At 40.0% G+C, this 23,084-nt stretch overlaps 1 protein-coding gene across 8 annotated transcripts; it reads left to right on the forward strand.

Moving 5' to 3' along the window:
* Window positions 1–67: 67 nt before the first annotated feature.
* Window positions 68–22,713, forward strand: trim2a (tripartite motif containing 2a). 8 transcript variants are annotated; one of them, XM_089006250.1, is made up of 14 exons: window positions 68–211; window positions 1,520–1,704; window positions 8,437–8,633; window positions 9,435–9,663; window positions 10,706–10,857; window positions 11,229–11,412; window positions 13,946–14,293; window positions 14,853–15,231; window positions 16,336–16,436; window positions 17,413–17,580; window positions 17,921–18,089; window positions 19,167–19,237; window positions 19,301–19,441; window positions 20,420–22,713. In XM_089006250.1, the coding sequence occupies exons 3-14, from the start codon at window positions 8,497–8,499 to the stop codon at window positions 20,570–20,572; spliced, it is 2,232 nt and encodes a 743-aa protein (XP_088862376.1). In that variant the 5' UTR covers window positions 68–211; window positions 1,520–1,704; window positions 8,437–8,496; the 3' UTR covers window positions 20,573–22,713. The 8 variants fall into 8 exon arrangements, with proteins under 8 accessions (XP_088862376.1, XP_088862375.1, XP_088862379.1 ...); XM_089006248.1 differs by lacking the exons at window positions 68–211; window positions 1,520–1,704 and adding an exon at window positions 6,762–6,915 and having other exon boundaries at window positions 20,420–20,572; window positions 20,645–22,713; XM_089006249.1 differs by lacking the exons at window positions 68–211; window positions 1,520–1,704 and adding an exon at window positions 4,699–4,832.
* Window positions 22,714–23,084: the final 371 nt, after the last annotated feature.

The following is a 23,084-nucleotide window of genomic DNA, read 5'->3' on the forward strand; positions in this document are numbered from 1 at the left end:
TAATCATTTGAATGTGTTTGTTTTCCGAAACAGATTCTGTGTGAATATATGATCACTAAACGTACTAAACGTTCTATCTGACTTCCGAGTGCGCAACTGGAGGGGAAAAAAAGAGACTAGCTTAAATTTTGGCTTGGATTCGCCCGCCCTGATGCTCGCCTGCCGTCCACGTTAACCAGAACGCCTTCGACACATTGCTATGAAATTCTGGGTAAGATTTACGGCGAATAAAATCCGGTAAACGTTGAGACATCTCACAAAATGATGAATCTAAATCAATTTAGATGGAATTCATCATCACGCCCCATTAACCACTGTATCAGTCTATCTGTACTATACTGCCCCCACGTGGGCAAATTGAGAACAGCAGGAGGCACAGTACAGTACAATTTGTGTGTGACGAGATGTTTTTTTCAATGAATAAATCAATATAATGTGTTGTTTTTGAACATAAAAATACACTTCCTTAGTAAGTGTTTATTTATGTATTTATTTGCCGGTTGGGGTATAAGGATAACGTTTCATCCGACACCTTTCACCGGACCATAACAACAACTATGAAACACGAGAGTTACTTCCGGGTTGAGTGAACGCAGGCGTATGTGGCAGCCGCTGCTCACCCACAGAAAAAAACTGATCCTGTGACTGTAAAGTGTCCTTGAGAGTTTTGAAAGGCGCTTAGAAATCAAATGGATTATTATTATGATTATTACTTAATTTCTCTGCAAGTCAATTGACTTGTCTCCTTTTTTTTGGTTCAAACGGCACTTATTGCTGTCAATTGCACTTGTTTGCCACAAGAGGGCTGCAGAGAGTTTTTGATCATCAACTGCTACACGGTAGGCTTCTACACACCTGTACATTGAGTGCAATGTCGTTGTCTATCTAGTGATAATATTAATAACAACAAGAAGAATACATTTCATTTATAAGCGCCTTTCAAAACTCTCAAGGTCACTTTACAGTCACTGGAGAAGTTTCTTTGGGTGAGCAGCGGCAGCCACACCCACCAGTGTTCACTCAACCCGGAAGTAACTCAAATAGATACAAAGCTATTCAGCTAGCTAACAGATAGTTAATAGATAGCCAACTGGACAGTTAGCTAACTAGCTAGATAGCCATATAGCTAATGAATAGCCAGCTAGTGAGGTACACTAGCTATTGTATTGACTGTGCCGCTTGGCTGGACTTCTATCTATTTGCTATCTATTAGCTAGCTACCTAGCTGGCTATCTAGTTGCCATCCTTTTGCTATCTATTAGGATATATAGCTATGTAGCTGGCTATTTATTAGCTATATGGCGATCTAGCTAGTTAGCCAACTGTCTAGCTGGCTATCTATTTTCTATCTATTGGCTAGTGATGTCTATCAAGTATGTCAATGAACACGTTTGAATGAGATGTCAAAAAAGGAGGTGACTTGTTAGCATGTCCAGCCGTTAGCGTGCCGCCGCCCCTTTGCGTTCTAGCAGTCATGTGCGAAGGATTATGCTCGTCTCAATCCTTCTTGATCCCGCAGATCAGTGTCACACCTCAACACGACTCACTAACTCGCTTCCATGCCATGCTGACTTTCTCTGACATACCGCCTCCACCTCCGATGCGCGACCACTCCGGCGGCGACCTGTCACGTTTGAGGGAATGACGGACGGACGGCCAGGAGTGACGCAATGGCTGAGCTGGGCTGACATCACAACTCAAGCAGTGAGTGGCGTCGGCGGATTGAATGTTTTTTATCATCATCATAATGATAATAATAATAATAATAATAATAATAATAATAATACATTGCATTTATAAGCACCTTTCAAAACTCTCAAGGCCACTTTACAGTCATGGGATTAGATTGTCTGTGGGTGAGCAGCGGCAGATAGATAGATAGATAGATAGATAGATAGATAGATAGATAGATAGATAGATAGATAGATAGATAGATAGATAGATAGATAGATAGATAGATAGATAGATAGATAGATAGATAGATAGATAGATAGATAGATAGATAGATAGATAGATAGATAGATAGATAGATAGATAGATAGATAGATAGATAGATAGATAGATAGATAGATAGATAGATAGATAGATAGATAGATAGATAGATAGATAGATAGATAGATAGATAGATAGATAGATAGATAGATAGATAGATAGATAGATAGATAGATAGATAGATAGATAGATTAATTGATTTGTAGCCAGCCAGATAGCTAATATATAGCTAATAGATCAGGGTTCACTCAACCCAGAAGTAACTCAAATAGATAGAAGGCTAGCTAGCTAGCTTATAGATACAGTAATAATAATAATAATATATTTGCTATCTAGAGCTGCCTGGTTGGCTATCTAATAGCCATATAGCTATCTGGCTAGCTATCTTATAGCTATCTAATAGCTATCTAGCTGGTTGTCTTTTGGCTAGCTAGCTAGCTTTCTTTCTATTTAAGTTACTATTTGAGTTACTTCCAGGTTGAGTGAACGCTGGCGCGTGTGGCTGCCGCTGCTCACCCGCAGAAAAAGTTATCCTGTGACTACGGTTGTGAAATGGTTTTCAAATTCCACCCCTCAAGACATTTCCATGAAGGAGCATGACGTGTGTTTTGCGGCACTAGTCCATACAAACAAACCAAACAAAAGATATTGCCTGAAAAGATGTGAAGTCTGCTATTTTGGTGTCAAGTTTGTCCTTTTTTTTCCTCCAAGGATTCCCCGTTAGCAAAGTTGCGCCGTGCGATCGCTCCCAAATTTAAAAGATGTCCACAAAAAGAAAAGAATTCTTGCAGCCGTCCCTCGGTTGTGTGTCCTGCATGCTAAACAGTTCTTCTTTAAGACTGCGGCCCCTCCTTTTTGGCCCCTTCGAACCAACCTCGATGGCCACCCACAATAAAAGCTCCCATTCCATTGTACCAAATCGTTCGTGGAATAGATATGCAAATTACTTTGCCCTCTTATTCCCTCTTCACCCCCCCCCCTTATTATTTTTTTTAACATGAAAAGACTTTTTTTGGGGGGGGGGGGGATGTTCCATTGACATGGGGGCTTTCGTCTTTCATACGTCTGTCTGAAAAAAAAAAAAAATATATATATATATATATATATATATATATTTTTGGGGGGGGGTTAATTATCTATACAGTATATATTCTCTATTTAGAAAGAATATATATTTATATTTATATGTTCTTATTTAATATAAAATATATTTATACTTCATTATATATTTTTTATTATATATATACTTTTTCAAATTATATATATATATATATATAATTTTATATATATATTTTTTTTGGGGGGGGTTAATTATCTATACAGTATATATTCTCTATTTAGAAAGAATATATATTTATATTTATATGTTCTTATTTAATATAAAATATATTTATACTTCATTATATATTTTTTATTATATATATACTTTTTCAAATTATATATATATATATATAATTTTATATATATTTTTTTTTGGGGGGGGGTTAATTATCTATACAGTATATATTCTCTATTTAGAAAGAATATATATTTATATTTATACGTTCTTATTTAATATAAAATATATTTACACTTCATTATATATTTTTTATTATATATATATATATATATATATATATATTTATTTATTTATATATTTATGTATGTATTCATTTATATATTTGCCGGAGAGAGAGACAAAACATTTTCTCCCCCTGCCTACATGGCTTTTCTTGGGGTATACTCCGGTTTCCCCAAAAAACATGGCTGGCAAACGACAACATTAGCACGACTTCCGCCGCAATCAAGAAAATGTCACGCCTGAGTGCTTTATCAGCTGTCGACTGAAGACGCAGCTGCAGACGGCCTGCCGCCTTATCTGGAGCTCGACACACACATTGACCAACACGTTCGACAACCAGGAAGTGATCCTGCACCGTCATCCTGCAACCGGTGCAGGGTTAAGATTAGATTACCATTAAGATGCAATAAAAATAAAATATCCTTTAATTGTCCCACAATGAGGAAATTTGCTCTATGCAGCAGCAAAGTTTAAAGGGGTGGGGGATGAGCCCATTCTCCTAACAAGGAAATGGGAGCGGACTTTGTTTTGGTCCTCCATTCCCCGCCCCCAGTCTTTGGTTAAAGCCACGTGATTGGTCAAGAACGCAGCAGTGAGAGGAGGTGGTTTAAACATTAAAGAGACAGGCAGACGACAGAGAGAGTGTGAAAAAATGGAGAGAAAACAGTGAAATTTGGACTTGTTTCAACTTTGATCGTTCAAAGGCAGAGTAATATACAGTACAGTTTATTTCTTTCATTATAATACCATAGAACATTTATTATACATACAATAAGGTATATTTTGTGTAGTTTTAAGGCTTAGAAAAGTAGAAAATTATGTTTTATGGGGACCTGGGAACGGATTATTCTCATTTTAATGGTTTCCTATGGGAAAATAATTTTTGGGATACACACTTTTCGCCTTACACTCTGTCTGGGGACCAATTAATTTCGTAATCCAATGTATCACTGTAAAATAAATACAGTGTCATTTTTTCAACCCTAAACAAAAACATTCTTCAATCAATGCACTCTTGTTGTCAAATGAATAAAAGTTGCACCGCCGCCCCTTTTTTGGTGGGGTGAGTCAGCATCCCCTGTCGGGATCACCCATAATGCCATCTGCTTGGTCCTCGTTCGTCACCCCCCCCACACCCCCATCCATCCCTTCCATCCATCCATCCATCCATGCTGCACAAGCTCAAAGGCAGGGAGACGATGTTTACATGAGAGCAAGAGCGATGCGACACGGCGGGGCGGGGGAGGGGCAGGAAGAGGCTATTCCCAAATATTTACAAGTGAGTCACATGACGCTGATGATGACACCTTCTACATCCCAGCTGCCGTCCACTTTGTTGCGGACGTTCCCATGTTGTTATTTGTTGGCAGGAAAGCGGGACTAGCTTCGCGACGGACGGGATTACGTAAGAGCAAAGTGTGTGTGTGTGTGTTTGTATGACTAGTCTTGTGAGGACCTCTAACATTTTTTAGACCATACGTAGTGAGGACATCTCTGACAAGTGAGGACCTTTCGGCCGGTCCTCACAAGTTTTTCATTCTAAAGGCTTCTAGAGGGTCGATATATGCATCTGTTCAAGTTTCAGAAAGATACTCACAAATCACCCAAAATGATTTTTTTGGGCGTATTTTCATTTCACTTGGATATACACACTTTTTACTCACTGTGTATGTTTATTTGTGTGTGTATGCGTGGTTAATGAGAGGAAAAAGTTCATACCACAGAAAGTAAAATGATATTTTAACCAAATTCACTACAGGGGTGAGGACTTTGAATGTAGCCATTCAGAGTCCTCGCTCCTGCTGTTATTTCAGTTTCAAGTCCACTTTTTATTGAAGTTGAAGTGGGAAATGGGCTGACATATAGTCTTCAAATGGAACACTAGTTCTTCTCTAAACTTATCAGGAACCAAGGACCACCTCACTCCTTATCTGGAGTTATCCGGACCTCACCAAACCATTGAAACAGGAATGTGTGTGTGTGTGTGTGTGTGTGTGTGTGTGTGTGTGTGTGTGTGTGTGTGTGTGTGTGTGTGTGTGTGTGTGTGTGTGTGTGTGTGTGTGTGTGTGTGTGTGTATGCTGAGACGCCTGGTGCTGTGTTACGTTTGCATTTCGCAATCATGGCCAACGAAACGTGTCTTTTGTATCCGCGTTTTACCTCGCTAGTTGTGTCAAACGTCATTTCTTGTCGACGCTGCGGGCCACTGAAATATGAATGGCGGGCCACAAATGGCCCCAGGACCACCGTTTGTACATCAATATCAATCTAAAATGTGCATGTAAGGGGTCGGTGGTAGTTTCACTGTAGTATCTAGGATGCTGTGCTTAAGTGGATTTAAACGTAGCGACCTGGTCCGGTGAGTGACGTGGGAGGCAGTCAAAGACAGTGCAGTTTGCTAGCTATTTTCTAGCTATTTGCTATCAGCTATCTGGCTTGCTATTTGCTATCTAGCTAGGTATCTATTCACTATCTAACTGACTGGCTATCTAGCTAGGTATCTGTTGGCTATCTATTAGCTAGGTATTATTATTATTATTATTATTATTATTATTATTATTATTATTATTATTATTATTATTAGTAGTAGTAGTAGTAGTAGTAGTAGTAGTAGTAGTAGTAGTAGTAGTAGTAATCGTAGTAGTAGTCATAGTATGCATAGTAGTAGTCGTAGTAGTATCAAGCTGGCTATTAGCTATCTAGCTCTCTAACTATTGTCTATCTATTAGCTGGCTGGCTAGCTAGCTTTCGATCTATTTGAGTTACTTCGAGGTTGAGTGAACGCTGGCGCGTGTGACTGCCGCTGTTCACCCACAGAAAAACGTATCCTGTGACTGTAAAGTGACCTTGAGAAAAATGCTTAGAAATGAAATGGATTATTATTATTATTATTATTATTATTATTATTATTATTATTATTTTGGCAGTGTTAGCTCAAAATAGCTAACGGTGGTAGCTAACTTATAGCTTGTGTGTAAGACAAGGTACTTGCAGTGATGTAGTTACTTCTAGTTTTTGGGAGTTTTATTTTTTTTTCTTCGTTGGAGTAGCGGCAGTGCGCCAAAGATTGTCGTCATAGCGTTAGCATCTGCAAACAAATCGCATGACCTCATTGTAGCGCTAATTCAAACCAGAACGCATGCACACTTTGTGGTCAAAGTACGTTGAGGGGGGGGGGGGGGGGGGTTGTTAGCTAATAGCCGATAACAAAAACATACAGTGCAGTTGAGCCCCCCGCTGCCTTTTTTTTCCACCCTGTTGTGCCTCTGACACACTTTCAACGCTCTTCCTGACAACAAAAGTCACTTTGTAACTAAAAAGGACGCTCTGCATAGACAAGCTAGCTGTCACTGATGCATTCTGGGTAAGGCGTTTATTTTTGGAGCCAGTACAAAATGTGCCGCTTTCTGCTTTTCTCATTTATTATGTAGCAGCGCCGGCGTCGAGAGTGCTTCTTAAGAACAAGTCGTAGCAGGATGGCAGCTGCTCCTAAATGAGGGGGGGGAGGGGCCTCGGACGGCGTTTTTGAGGCTAAATGAGCTTGACTTTTGGTTTTATCGACAAATTGGTTGTTGGGTGAAAGTGGTGCGCTACCACCTTTGGCGTACTGAACCAGGGTGCGACGCTTAAGTCATTGACTGCCAGACGATGTGCAAAAAAAGTGTCCACTCCTGTGCCAGGGTTTTTGTCATCGTCACTCGAATTCCAAGACCGACAGAATATAGAGTTTTAAAGGACAACCGACACCGACATCAGAAAAACATTTTATAGCATCTAAAGTACCCAAAACATGCAGGCTGATCTTTTTAGTCAAATGCAAAACACCAATAAAAATGAGTTAAAGTGTCCCAAAACGACTTCAAAATGACCCCGGAAATGGCGAGTTTCAGAAGGTCCCGCCCCCTTGTTCGTGACATCACGCCAGGACGTCTTCGCCTTGCTCTGGAATCAAAACAATGGCGTCAGATTCAGAGACGATGCTTTCTTGTTACTCATCCAGTTCTGAATATGATTCAAATAGTTCTGAAGAGGAAAGCATATATGTTTGCAATCAATTAAAGAAGTACAGTAAAGTCTCGTTATATCGATATGGGATATATCGATAGTCCCGGTTATATCGATATTTTTTCGGACTCCCTTGAATATCGATATAACGAGTCTTTACTGTAATTCCGTGTCATTTTGAGGCATCTGGACTCCAATGTAGCGTCTCGGAAAATGCACAAGATGGCGCCCAAGCTCTGTTGAAAACGGGCTGATTTGTCTGCTGGGAATTTGTGTCAACTAGTATCAAATAGTAGTCTTGGTGCAACACACAACGATTCACCATCGCATTATTTATGTTTTCCTTCTAATTTTGCCATCAACACGGATCTACACGATGTTTTCAGACCAAACAAAGTACCCAAAATGCATTGTGTGTCGCTTTCTCGGTCAGGTGCGTTCCTTCCGTGACGTCACGTCAGGCATCGTCATCAACTTGAAAATAAGATTTCCTGAATATTCAGCGCGAGTCTTAAAACGTAAAATATAGCTATGTGCTGTGGAATCTTTGTAAAATACGCTCAGTAGAAGTCATTTGAAGTGATTTTACAAATTATGGACATAATGTTCACAATGTTAATGTTAATGTTTAATGTTTTATGGGGACCTGGGAACGGATTATTCTCATTTTCATAGTTTCCTATGGGAAATTAATTTTTGGGATACACGCTTTTCGCCGTACACACTCTGTCTGTGAAGCAATTAAGTTTGTAAGCCAAGGTATCACTGTGTGTCTGTGGTGGGATAACGATGGACTTGGCACCCCCTTTGCCCCCCACCCCCAAACTAATCCACTCACGACTTGAAGCGATTCATCATGAATGCTTTTTGCTCCATTCAGCAGGACTCCGGCAAATAAGAGGCAGAACCTTGGCGGCCTCCACCGGCTCCCACGTCTAGGATGGCCGCTGACGCCGCCGGCAGCATTCCCAATCCGGTGGTGCGCCAGATCGACAAGCAGTTCTTGATCTGCAGCATTTGTCTGGAGCGATATCGTAACCCCAAAGTGCTGCCTTGCCTGCACACTTTCTGTGAAAGGTCAGTTGTTTTCCTTTGATCATCATCACCAAACAGCGTTGCAAGAAAACAAGACAACTTTTGCTAGCTTAAAGGACAACCGACACCATTTTTTTGTTTCCTAAGTGACATCAGAAAAACGTTTTATAGCATTTAAAATACCCCAAAATATTTTGGGGTATTTTATATATTATATATATATAAATAAATATATTCAAATGCAAAACACCAATAAAAAAAATGGCTTAAAGTGTCCCAAAACTACTTCAAAATGACCCCGGAAATGGCGAGTTTCAGATGGTCCCGCCCCCTTGTTTGTGACGTCATACCAGGAAGTCTTGCCTTGCTCGAGAATCAAAACAATGGCTTTAGATTGGAGAAGATGCTTTCTTGTTACTCATCCAATTATGAATATCATTCAAATAGTTCTGAAGAGGAAAGCATACATGTTTGCAATCGATTAAAGAAGTCCTTCCGGATCAATTCGAGCCACCAATGTAGCGTCCCAGAAAATGCAAAAGATTATCCAGCAGTTTATTTCTTTCATTATAATACCATAGCGCATTTATTATACATAAAACAAGGTCTATTTTGTGTAGTTTTAAGGCTTAGAAAATTAGAAAATGATGTTTTATGGGGACCTGGGAACGGATTATTCTCATTTTAATGGTTTCCTATGGGAAATTATTTTTTGGGATACACACTTTTCGCCTCTGGGAACCAATGACGTTCGTATCACAGTATAATAAATTGAAGGCTTCAAATTGAGTTAGCTTCTCACTGCGATGCATCCGACGGCTTCATTTTGTGTGCGTCCCGCAGTTGCCTGCAAAACTACATCCCGGCCCACAGCCTGACGCTGTCGTGCCCGGTGTGCCGCCAGACGTCCATCTTGCCTCAAAAGGGTGTGGCGGCGCTGCAGAACAATTTCTTCATCACCAACCTGATGGACGTCCTACAACGCTCGCCCGGCAGCGGAAGCGGGCGTGAGGGGGTCCTCCACGAGGTGGCGGCGGGGCAGCTGCTCTCCTGCCCCAACCACGGAGGGAAAGTAAGCGCCACACGCAGTTGCCAAAACGTTATCATGGAAATTCACGCACAATTTGAAGAAGTCAATCGTTAAAATAAAGTTTGGGATGTTCAATTCAACATTAAACAAATTAAAAAACAATCTCAAATCTACCATGATGTTTGGTATAGGTACCTGTACTTAGAATTTTGACCTCTACGTTCAGTAGCTTTTGTTTTTATTTATAAATGTACCAAACTATCTACCGACATACCTATCTACCTAGCTACAGTATCTTGCTAGCTAGCAGTTGTATTTTTTATCTATCTAGCTAGCTAGCTCACTAGCTAGCAGTTGTATTTTTTGTCTATCTATCTATCTATCTATCTATCTATCTATCTATCTATCTATCTATCTATCTATCTATCTATCTATCTATCTATCTATCTATCTAGCTTTCTAGCTGTCTTTCTAGCTAGCTAGCTAGCCATCTATCTATCTATCTATCTATCTATCTATCTATCTATCTATCTATCTATCTATCTATCTATCTATCTATCTATCTATCTATCTATCTATCTATCTATCTATCTATCTATCTAGCTTTCTAGCTGTCTTTCTAGCTAGCTAGCTAGCCATCTATCTATCTATCTATCTATCTATCTATCTATCTATCTATCTATCTATCTATCTATCTATCTATCTATCTATCTATCTAGCTTTCTAGCTGTCTATCTATCTATCTATCTATCTATCTATCTATCTATCTATCTATCTATCTATCTATCTATCTATCTATCTATCTATCTATCTAGCTTTCTAGCTGTCTTTCTAGCTAGCTAGCTAGCCATCTCCACCTATCAATCTCCCTTGCTAGCTAGCTGTCTGTGTATTTAATTATTTGTTTGTTTGTTTGTTTGTTTGTTTATTCACTTTTTGGAATGTGCCTTTAAGATAATTTTTGGAACAAACACAGTCACAGTTCAATATGAATGTTGATGATGGCCAAACAAAGATACAAATGTCAAAAACTCCACAAGCGTTTGTCAACGTGATGGGATGCGGTTCCCCTTTTGCGGCTCAGGTGATGGAGTTCTACTGTCCGCCGTGCGAGACGGCCATGTGTCAGGAGTGCACGGGTGGCGAGCACAGAGAACACCCCGCCGTCCCGCTGAAAGACGGCGTGCAGCAGCACAAGGCCTCGTTGCAGGAACAGATGGAGGTCGTCAGGAGGAGGTAAGTAGAATAATAATAATAATAATAATAATAATAATAATAATAATAATTATTATTATTATTATTTTAATCAACATTTGCTAGCTATTTGCTATCTTTTAGACATCTGGCTGGCTGGGTAGCTATCTAGCTAGCTATCTAATCACTATCTAGCTGGCTGGCTATCTAGCTATCTATTAGCTATTTCTTAGCTAGTTTTTCTATCTATTTGAGTTACTTCCGGGTTGAGTGAACGCTGGTGCGTGTGGCTGCCGCTGCTCACCCACAGAAAAACTGATCCTGTGACTGTAAAGTGACCTTGAGAGTTTTGAAAAATGCTTAGAAATGAAATGGATTATGATGATGATGATGAAATGAAATGATCACTTGAGCAGGTTGCCGGAGATCGACGGCGCCCTCCTGACGCTTTCGGAGATCTTGCAACGACTGACCAGTCGAAAGAGCGCCATCGAGGAAGACATCCACGCCGCTTTCGACGAGCTGCAGAAAACGCTCAACGTACGCAAGAGCGTCCTGCTCATGGAGTTGGAAGTCAACTTTGGCCTCAAGCACAAGGTTAGCTCACCTCAAATTTATTTCTTTATTCATTTATTTTTTTTACTTATCTGTTTATTTATTTATTTATATGTTTTATTTGTTTGTTGATCTTATCTATTTATTTATTGTTAGTTTTTTTCTATTTATTGTTCTAATGATTTCTTTTTATTTATTGATTTATTTGTTTATCAGTTTATCTATGTATTTATTTGTTTGTTTATTTATCTCTTTATATGTTTATTTTCATTCATTTATTGTATTTTTAGTTATTAATTTACCTATGTTATTTTTTAAATGTATTAATATTTCTGTTTCTATTTGTTTATTTATGTTTGTTTGTTTTCTATGTATTTATTGGTTGATCTAAGTATTTTTATGTTTAATTATTTATCCATTTAGCGATGCATTTGTTTGTTTGTTTATTTACTTATTTATTTATTTGTTTATCAATTTATCTTTTTATCTATTTATTTAATGTTAATTTGTTTTGCTATTTACTTATTGATCTAATTATTTATTTTTATTTATCAATTTATTCATTTATCAGTTTATTTATTTATTTATTTATTTATTTATTTATTTATTTATTTATTTATTTATTTGTTTATTCATATGTTATATTTGTATTCATTAATTTTACAATGTTATTTTTTACATTTATTTCTTTTTCTTTTTCTATTTATTCATTTATTTATTGTTCGTTTGTTTTTCTTTATTTATTGATCTAATTATTTATATATTTTAAATCAAGCCGTATAAATGAAAAAAATTGATAAAGTGTATTTTTTTTTTTTTTTTACATGATTAATTTGTTTTTCAATAATTGTACATGATTTTTGGTAGTTAGTTAATTTAAGCTACAAAAAAAACAAACTGATGAGCCATTTGGGAGCTATAAGAGCCGGATGTTTTTAGTGAGCCATATGAGCCGGATCTTTTTAGTGAGCCGAGTCAAAAGAACCGACTCTCTGAAAAGAGCCGAAATTCCCACCACTACCAGATTGAGGCGATTGGGGCGTAGGCCAAAACTCGGTGGGTGGAGCCATTTTACATTCCGTCCGCTTGTAGATAGATGGAGCCAGTGTTCAGGGTGCACTCACGGGGTGTGCTGCACTTCATCCAAGTCCTTCAAGGGGGTCCCGCGGTGTCTTTTGTGGGAGGGCGGGAATCAAACTCATGGACATTTGGAGCCTGGTGAAAAAAAATGCGCCATGGCCTCGAGCGGTGATCCAAAAGAAGAATGTGACCGGGTGATTCACGTGAGTTGGCTTTAAAAAAACATGGCGGCGTCCAAGGGGCATTGTGATTTTTCTCGTCCTTGTGGCGCCATTTGTGGTTTTTGTCAAGGTGTTTTCAAAAGAACTTTCTAGCACGATGCTGACAGTTGTTTTGTTTGTGTACCAGCCCGGCTCGATGACGTCATGAATAGGCTACTTATGGAACAATGTCGCCCTCTGCTGGTTGTCCCAATACTTATTTTGCGTTGATTGCACAATATAATATTATATAATATAAATAAAAATTTAAAATATGAATAAAATATAAAATAATATTTATTAGCACCTTTCAAGACTATGAATTGTTGTTTATTTTGACATTAGGGTCGCCAAAGACCTTTAAATGTTCAAAAACGGCAACAGCAGGTTTGGCTTGTTGGCGACTCCGAATTGTCGCTGATGTTGACGAAAATCAAGTTGGTCTGGTGTGAAGATTGTCGTTTGTTTTGCTGTTGGCTAAATCGTCTCAGTGGTTTCTGAAAACACATACTTCAGGTTCACAGAATCGGATATTCAAGTCTCATTATTGTCTACAAATCAATATCAATATGCAGTGATACATTGGCTTACGAACTGAATTTGCTCCCAGACACAGTGTGTAAGGTGAAAAATGTGTATCCCGAAAAAAAAATTCCCATAGGAAACCATTAAAATGAGAATAATCCGTTCCGAGGTCCCCATAAAACATCATTTTCTACTTTTCTAAGCCTTAAAACTACACAAAATATACCTTATTGTATGTATAATGAATGTGCTATGGTATTATAATTAAGTAAATACACTGTACTGTATAATAAAGTGGTTTTATTGACTTTTATGATGGTTGTTGATGGCTTGATGGAATGGAGTGGCCGCTTTCATCAGCATTAAACACTACGTAGCCTTCTTCTTTCACCATCTTGAGGAATGATCCCTTGTAGGTGCTTTCTCTGCCATAATTTTACCTAGTTCCTCATCAATTGTGTTCTGTTTAGTTGGGTCGATAGCTTTTTGCATCAAGTGTACAGATGGCTCGTGCTGGTTATTTGTGAAGCCTGATTGATGGGAATTTTAACCTTGCAGTCTACACGGAGCTGCAGTCAGCTCCTTGTGTAAAAAGTTTGCATGCCAAGGTCATTTTTTCATTAATTTTACGTTCGTAAACCGAAAAGTTCGTAAGCCAATCTGTTCGTAAACCGAGGTATCACTGCACTTCAGGTTCACAGAATCGGGAGTAGTTATAGAAGACTCATTATTGTCTACAAAAAAAAGTTGTTTCTATCTTAACCACGCAGGTGCTGCAGGCCCAAGTGGACAACCTTCTGCAGGGCCAGGACGGCATCCGCGACAGCTGCGACTTCACCGAGCAGGCCCTGAGCCACGGCGGCGAGGCCGAGGTGCTGCTGGTCAAAAAGCAGATGAGCGAACGTCTGGCGGAACTGGCGGCGCAAGATCTCCCCTTGCGGCCCGGCGAGAACGACCAGCTGGATTGCCGCTTGGAGACGGAAGGCGTCAAGATGTCCATCCGCAACCTGGGCGCCGTGGTGACCACCAACGCCGTGGCGTCCGAGACGGTGGCCACCGGGGAGGGCTTGCGGCACTGCGTGGCGGGGGTGCCTACGTCCATCACCGTAACCACCAAGGTTCACGCCGCTCGGCGCTTCTCCATGTCGTCAAGTTGAATTTGTCTTATGCTATTCAGATACACCGATACCTTGGCTTACGAACTAAATTGCTTCCCAGACAGAGTGTGTAAGGCGAAAAGTGTGTATCCCAAAAATTCATTTCCCATAGGAAACCATTAAAATGAGAATAATCCGTTCCCGGGTCTGCATAAAACATGATTTTTTACTTTCTAATTTCCATAAAACTACACAAAATAGACCTTGTTTTATGTATAATAAAGGTGCTATGGTATTATAATTAAAGAAATAAACGGTACTTTATCATAAAGTCGTTTTATTTACCTTTGTGACGGTCGTTGATGGCTTGATGGAATGGAGTGACTTGTTTTATTATTATTATTATTAGCTATCTACTAGCCGGCTAGCTAGCTTTCTGTCTATTGACCTCCGTGTTGAGTGAACGCCGGCGCCTGTGGCTGCCGCTGCTCACCCACAGAAAAACTTCATCCTGCGACCTTGCGAGTTTTGAAATGCACTTCTAAATCAAATGTATTCTTGTTCTGATTATTATCCTCAGGACAAAGACGGCAGGCTTTGCAAGACGGGCAACGCCGTCCTGACGGCGGAGATCTCGGCGGCCGACGGCAGCAAAGGCGACGGCGAAATCCTGGACAACAAGAACGGCACGTACGAGTATGTGTTCAGCGCTCCGAAAGAAGGCACCTTCACGTTGTCCCTGCGCCTGTACCGAGAGCATATCAAAGGCAGCCCTTTCAAGACCAAGGCTAGCAAGTCGGCGGACGCGTCGGCGGCGTCCGACCACGTCAAGACGAGGCTCAAGTCGCCGGGCAGTGGCGGGCACGTCAGGCAGACGGCCATCAAGAGGCCCGCCAGCATGTACGGCAGCGGGCGTAGGAAAGACAACCCCATCGAGGACGACCTCGTCTTCAGAATCGGTACGCGCTTTCGCTTTTGGGGTTTGGGGGATTGAAGGACGGCACAAAACTACTGAACAGCCAATCAGCATGAACTCATTCACTGCCATTCACAAATGTATTCGGGAATTGAAAATATGACGTAGAGCGCCATTCCCCAATTTGTTGGGGTTTTGTTTTTTTCATGTTTGGCTGCTGATAAAGCGCTGGCCATTGCCTCTGGCAATGTTTTTTTTTCTTTTCCACAAGGGGGCATCATTTCCATTTTTTCCCAATTTTAGCGCTTTGATCCGGCTTCAGCTGTTGTTAAAGCGCTATCTAGATAGCTGTATAGCTAATAGATCGTTTTTATCTGTTTTACTCATTCGCTGCCATACCCGAATTTGCTATATATTAGCTTGCTACCTAGCTGGCTATCCTTTTGCTATATATTTGCTTTCTATTTGATATCTGTCTAGCTACGTAGCTATCTATCTATTTGCTATCCATTTTCTATTAGCTAGCTATATATTTGCTATCCATTTGCTATCTGTCTAGCTAGTTAGCTATGTAGCTGGCTATTTGTTAGCTATATGGCTATCTAGCTAGTTAGCTAACTGTCTCGCTGGCTATCTATTAGCTATCTGTTACCTAGCGGGCGAGCTTTCTATCTATTTAAGTTACTTCCGGGTTGCTGGCGCATGTGGCTGCCGCTTCTCACCCGCAGAAAAAAACGATCCTGTGACTGTAAAGTGACCTTGAGAGTTTTGAAAGCCGCTTAGAAATAAAATGTATTGTTATTATTATCTAGCTATCAAGCTAGCTATCTATTTGCTATCTATTAACTATCTGGCTCGCTAAATAGCTATTTATTTATCGGCCATATAGCGATCTAACTAACTAGCTATTAGCTATGTCCTGGAGAGCTTTGAAAGGCGATTACAAATACAATGTATTATTATCATTATTAGCTATCTTCTATTAGCTAGCTAGCTAGCTAGCTTTCTATCTGTGTTACTTCCGGGTTGAAGGCGGCGGACCAGTTGCCCGTACGTCCCTGCTTGAACACGTGTTTTTCTATTGACATCAAAGACGAGTTTTCAGCGGCCGAGTCAAAGTTGCGGCTTTCTGTTTGCCACTGCTCAGGCACCAAAGGGCGAAACAAAGGCGAGTTCACCAATTTACAGGGCGTTTCCACATCCCTGGGAAAAGTGCTCATCGCGGACAGCAACAACCAATGTGTGCAGGTACCAAAGCAACACAAACATTTTTTTGTCCAATCGTATCACAGAATACTCGAGCTGTACACCCTCACCTTTTTGCAATGTAAATACAGTTATAACTCAGTTTATGAACCCCTTGGATTACGAACTTTTCGATTTACGAATGTTAAATTTATGAAAATTTTACCTTGGCATACGAACTATTTTTCGGGATACACATGGAGCGCCACAATGAGTGATATGTCGTTCGTGAACAAGCCCGTTCTCCTAACAAGAAAATGGCTGCCGGCTTGTTTTGGTCCTCTATTCCCCGCCCCCAGTCGTCGGTTAAAGCCACATGATTGGTCAAGAACGCAGCAGTGAGGGGAGGGGAGGTGGTTTAAACATTAAAGAGACACTGATTGAAGATACACTGTCTGTAAGTAAAGAATCTGTTTTAAATTAAATTAAAGAGACAGGCAGACGACAGAGAGAAAATGGGGAAATGGATAGAAAACAGTGAAATTTGGACTCGTTTGATAGTTCAAAGGCAGAGTGTAGACTGCAAGGTTAAAATTTCCATCAATCAGGTTCCACCAATAACCCGCAAAAGCCATCTGTACACCTGATGCAAAAAGCTATCAACCCAGCTAAACAGAACACAATTGATGAGGAACAAGGTAAAATTAAAGAAAGCACATCAACGACCATCACAAAGGTAAATAAAACAACTTTATTATACATTACAGTTTATTTCTTTCATTATAATACCATAGTACACTTATTATTCATAAAATAAGGTATATTTTGTGTCATTTTTACAAAATTAGAAAGTAGAAAATGATGTTTTATGGGGACCTGGGAACGTATTATTGTCATTTTAATGGTTTCCTATGGGAAATGAATTTTTGGGATACACACTTTTCGCCTTACACACTCTGTCTGGGAACCAATTAAGTTCGTAAGCAAAGGTATCACTGTAAATAACAGTTTTTGTTTTTTCTTTTTTATCTCCTGCCAGATTTTCTCAAACGAAGGCCTGTTCCGAAGTCGCTTCGGGGTACGGGGCAGGACCCCCGGTCAGCTGCAGCGGCCCACGGGCGTGGCCGTTCACCCCAGCGGCGACATCATCATCGCCGACTACGACAACAAATGGGTCAGCGTCTTCTCGTCCGACGGAAAGTTTAAGGTGAGCCGGCCAACGTCAAAGAAGAATTTGTCACGTCATTGGTTTGACATTTTTATTGATTTATGTATTTATTTTGGGGGGGCAGCTATATAGCTAGCTAGCTATTAGCTCTTTAGAGTGGGAAAATTATATTTTTTTATGAATTAAAATTATTTTATTCATATTTAAGAGGATCCATGCCGGGCATCCACGAATGATCTGGAGTCGCAGTAGCTCAATTTAAAAATATATATTATCATTATTATTTGTATTCATATTTTATTCATGTATTCATTTGTTTTCTTGTCTGTTTATGTTTTATGATTATTTATTCTTTCATGATTTATTTTGATGGGGACAGAACAAGATTGGCTCTGGCAAGCTGATGGGTCCCAAGGGCGTGTCAGTGGACAGGAATGGTCACGTGATTGTGGTGGACAACAAAGCCTGCTGCGTCTTCATTTTCCAGCTCAACGGCAAGATGGTCACCAGGTTCGGTAACCGCGGCAACGGCGACAGGCAGTTTGCAGGTGACGGCAAATATTGATACAGTGATACCTTGGCTTACGAACTTAATTGCTTCCCAGACAGAGTGTGTAAGGTGAAAAGTGTGTATCCCAAAAATTCATTTCCCATAGGAAACCATTAAAATGAGAATAATCCGTTCCCGGGTCCCCATAAAACAATTTGCTACTTTTCTAAGCCTTGAAACAACACAAAATATACCTTATTTTATGTATAATAAATGTTCTATGGTATTATAATGAAAGAAATAAACTGTACTGTGTAATAAAGTCGTTTTATTGACCTTTGTGATGGTCGTTGATGGCTTGATGGAATGGAGTGGCCGGTTTCCTCAGCATTGAACACTTGATGAGGAACGTAGCCTTCTTCTCTCACCATCTTGAGAAATATCCCTTGTAGGTGCTTTCTATGCCATCATTTTACCTTGTTCCTCATCAATTGTGTTCTGTTTTGCTGGGTTGATCGCTTTTTGTATCAAGTGTACAGAATCAAAATCAGAATCATCTTTATGGCCATGTATGTAGCACACACAAGAAATTTGTTTCCGGTAGAACACGCTGCACTAGTATCATCATCAAAAAATTGCAAAGAGGCACTATACATTTGGCTTGTGCGGGTTATTTGTGGAGCCTGATTAATGGGATATTTTAACCTTGCAGTCTACACTCTGCCTTTGAATTATCAAAGTTGAAACTAGTCCAAATTTCACTGTTTTCTCTCCATTTTCTCACTCTCTCTCTGTCGTCTACCTGTCTCTTTAATGTTTAAACCACCTTCCCTCACTGCTGCGTTCTTGACCAATCACGTGGCTTTAACCAAAAACTGGGGGCGGGGAATAGAGGACAAAAACAGTTGTTAGAACGGGCTCGTTCGCTAACAACACATCACTCATTGTGGCAGCTCTGTGTGTATCCCGAAAAATAGTTTGTATGCCAAGTTAAAATTTTCATAAATGTAAGTTTGTAAACTGAAAAGTTCGTAAGCCAAGGGCTTCGTAACCGAAGTATCACTGTATGTCCACCGAGATGGCTTCAAACTATTGTCCAACTTGTTTATTTTATATGATTTTATTTTGCATTCAGGGCCTCACTTTGCTGCCGTCAACAACAACAATGAAATCATCGTCACGGATTTCCACAATCACTCAGTCAAGGTAAGTCGTGTTTTCTGGGCAAAGCAATTTGGGAACGAACGGCGCGCAAATGTGTCGCCGCAGGTGTTCAACACGCAGGGGGAGTTCCTGTTAAAGTTCGGCTCCAACGGCGAAGGTAACGGGCAGTTCAACGCCCCCACGGGGGTCGCCGTGGACCACAACGGCAACATCATCGTGGCGGACTGGGGCAACAGCAGGATACAGGTCAGTGTACCCGTATCAGGGTCCACAAATAACCCACACAAGCCACCTGTACACTTGATGCAAAAAGCTATCAACCCAGCTAAACAGAACACAATTGATGAGGAACAAGTTAAAATTATGGCAGCGAAAGCACCTACAAGGGATATTTCTCAAGATGGTGAGAGAAGAAGGCTACGTTCCTCATCAAGTGTTTAATGCTGATGAAACCGGCCACTCCATTCCATCAAGCTATCAACGACCATCACAAAGGTCAATAAAACCATTTTATTATACTGTACAGTTCATTGCTTTCATTATAATACCATAGCACATTTATTATACATAAAACAAGGTCTATTTTGTATCGTTTTAAGACTTAGAAAAGTAGAAAATGATGTTTTATGGGGACATGGGAACGGATTATTCTCATTTTAATGGTTTTCTATGGGAAATGATTTTTTGGGATACACACTTTTCACCTTAAACACTCTGTCTGGGAACCAATTAAGTTCGTAAGCCAAGGTATCACTGTATTTATTTGTATTTTTGTGTGGGAAAATAAGATTGAGATTGAGTACAGGTAACATCCGACTTATGACCCAGTTCCGTTCCGACCGAACGGTCGTAAGTCGAAATGGTCGTAAGTCGAAATCCATTCAAAGTGTTGAAGAGACTTAATGACTCGCAAACTCCCCCCTCTGGTGCCATCACACAGTCGATTGCTGCGCGAGAGTGAGATGCTGGCTGGCTAGCCAAAACTGTCGTACGCCTTGTCGGCCTGCTAGCGCGTTGCGGTGCCAGGCGTAGAATTAAAATTTGTAAAAATAGGGTCTGGAAACTCGACCGGCGAGCATCCAAGAGCGCATTGTCAAAGCAGTATCGTTTTGGTATCGACTCTCGCTAAATGAGGAATGAATAAACACGCCGCAGTGTTCCAGTGAAGTTAGGAGATCGAAAAAAAAAAACCTTTCTCCTTACCTAAGATTCAATTTGCGTCAGGTGTTCGACGCCAGCGGTTCCTTCCTGTCCTACGTCAACACGTCGGCCGACCCGCTGTACGGACCTCAAGGTCTGGCGCTCACTTCGGAGGGACACGTGGTGGTGGCCGACTCGGGAAACCACTGCTTCAAAGTCTACCGCTATTTACAGTAGACACACACACACACACACACACACACACACACACACACACACACACACACACACACACACACACACACACACACACACACACACACACACATTCCTGTTTCAAAGGTTTTGTGAGGTCCGGATAACTCAAGATAAGGAGTGAGGTGGTCCTTGGTTGCTGATAAGTTTAGAGAAGAAGTAGTGTTCCGTTTGAAGACTAAATGTCAGTCCATTTCCCACTTCAACTTCTTTAAAAACTAAGAAATAAAAAGTGGATTTAAAAACTGAAATAACAGCAAGAGTGAGGACTCTGAATGGGTACATTCAAAGTCCTCACCCCTGTCGTGAATTTGGTTAAAATATCGTTTTATTTTTTTGTGGTATGAACTTTTTCCTCTCATTAACCACACACACACACATAACACACACACAGTGAGTAAAAAGTGTGTATCCAAGTGAAATGAAAATACACACCAAAAAATAATTTTGGGTGACTTTGTGAGGACCTCTCTGAAACTTTAACAGATGAATATATAGACCCTCTAGAAGCCTTTAGAATGAAAAACTAGTGAGGACCGGCCAAAAGGTCCTCATTTGTCAAAAATGTCCTCACTACGTATGGTATAAAAGGTTAGTAGTCCTCACAAGACCAGTCATACAAACACATACTCACACACACAAGTGTGCATGAGTGTGTGTGTGTGTGTGTGCTCACTCACGTAAAAAGCGAATTTGCACTCACCTAGCGTCACCATTTGCGCCACTGGGACTGCCTCTTTTTTGTTTGTTTTTGTTTGCCTATTCTGCTTTTGGGAGTCACTTAAAAGGACAACCGACACCTCCGGACAAGTTGCGTCCATAATTGGTAAAATCGCTTTAAATGACTTCTACTGAGCGCATTTGACAAAGATTCCACCGCATATAGCTATATTTGACCTTTTAAGACTCGCGCTGAATATTCAGGAAGTCTTGTTTTCCAGTTGATGACGATGCCTGACGTGACGTCACAGAGGGAACACCCCTGATCGAGAAAGCGACACACAATGCATTTTGGGTACTTTGTTTGGTTTGAAAACTTCGTGTTGATGGCAAAATTAGAACGAAAACATATAAATAATGCAATGGTAAATCGTTGTGCGTTGAACCAAGACTACTATTTGATACTAGTTGACACAAATTCCCAGCAGACAAATCAGCCCATTTCCAACGGAGCTTGTGCGCCATCTTGTGCATTTTCTGGGACGCTACATTGGAGTCCAGACGGCTGGAATTGATACGGGAGGACTTCTTTAATCGATGTCAAACATTTATGCTTTCCACTTCAGAACTATTTGAATCATATTCATAACAGGATGAGTAACAAGAAAGCATCTTCTCCCAATCTGAACTTTCTGAAGCCATTGTTTTGATTCTGGAGCAAGGCAGTTTGTGAAGGAGTATACTGGCGTGACGTCACGAACAAGGGGGCGGGACTTTCTGAAACTTGCCATTTCCGAGCTCATTTTGTGGCAGTTTTGGGACACTTGAAGTCATTTTTATTGGTGTTTTGCTTTTAACTACTAAACTAACTTCCAACTAAAAAATATCAGCCTGCGTGTTTTGGGGTATTTTAGATGCTATAAAACGTTTTTCTGATGTCAGGAAACAAAAAAAAAATGGTGTCGGTTGTCGTTTAAAACTAACGTACACATTCCATGGCCGAATTTTGCCTGTTTACTTAAACATTATTGTCGAAAGGAGCATTATAACCACGATGTAATGTTCCATTTTTTTCCTCAGCAAAATGAATTTTCCTTTTTAATACCTCAACTTTTCCATTTCATTCCCAAAAATGTTGGCTGAACACATGCAGGACATTTTTTAAGCGTCATTGTTTGCGTGTCGTCGATTAGAGGAGTGAGAGAAACAAAAACTAACCCGTGTGCTACTGAGTCGCCAAGTGAAATCTGCTGTGTTGTGACGCCTTACGACTGCGAACTAAAAAAAAAAAATGTTTGACTAGAATTACGTCCGTGTAAGCTCTCAGTCGTACAGGAGTGGTCCATCGATGAAAAGGGTTTTTTTTCTACCCATTGTTATGAAATTATCTTTTCCATATTTTGTTTATCTTCCTCTTGTATGTTGAATGCAATTAAAGTGCCCACTGGACAAATATATATATACATTGTTTTTGATGTCTTTCTCTCATGATGATTACATCCCGTAGAACCATCATGATTTGAAAAATATATTTTTTTAATATTAAAACATGCTATTCGTGTTTGAAATATTTGATCTTTTAATTACTTGTGTTTTTTTTTCCTCATATTATGACTTCTTTCCTATTTGCAACATTTTTGTTTCGATTTGGCTGGATTTTTCAGCGTTAATTTTTAGTTGTTAATTAGTAATTTTTGTTTTTAATTAAAAAATGATATTTCTGAAATCAGCCGGAAGGGAAAGAAGATGAAGTAACTTCAAACTTCAAGTCGACAGAGAGCAAAATTAAGGTACCTTCCACGTCGTCGGAAACAATAGCACTTACAAGAAACAA

The sequence above is a fragment of the Hippocampus bargibanti genome, linkage group LG10 (genome assembly GCF_051943395.1).
Source record: "Hippocampus bargibanti isolate YZ-2025 linkage group LG10, ASM5194339v1, whole genome shotgun sequence".
Classification (NCBI taxonomy): domain Eukaryota; kingdom Metazoa; phylum Chordata; class Actinopteri; order Syngnathiformes; family Syngnathidae; genus Hippocampus; species Hippocampus bargibanti.

Coding starts and splice junctions, on each gene's coding strand:
- trim2a (XM_089006250.1), top strand. CDS start 8,497: ATGGCCGCTGACGCCGCCGGCAGCATTCCCAATCCGGTGGTGCGCCAG. Junction 10,858..11,228: donor ATGGAGGTCGTCAGGAGGAG/GTAAGTAGAATA, acceptor TGATCACTTGAG/CAGGTTGCCGGAGATCGACG. Junction 16,437..17,412: donor GCAACAACCAATGTGTGCAG/GTACCAAAGCAA, acceptor ATCTCCTGCCAG/ATTTTCTCAAACGAAGGCCT.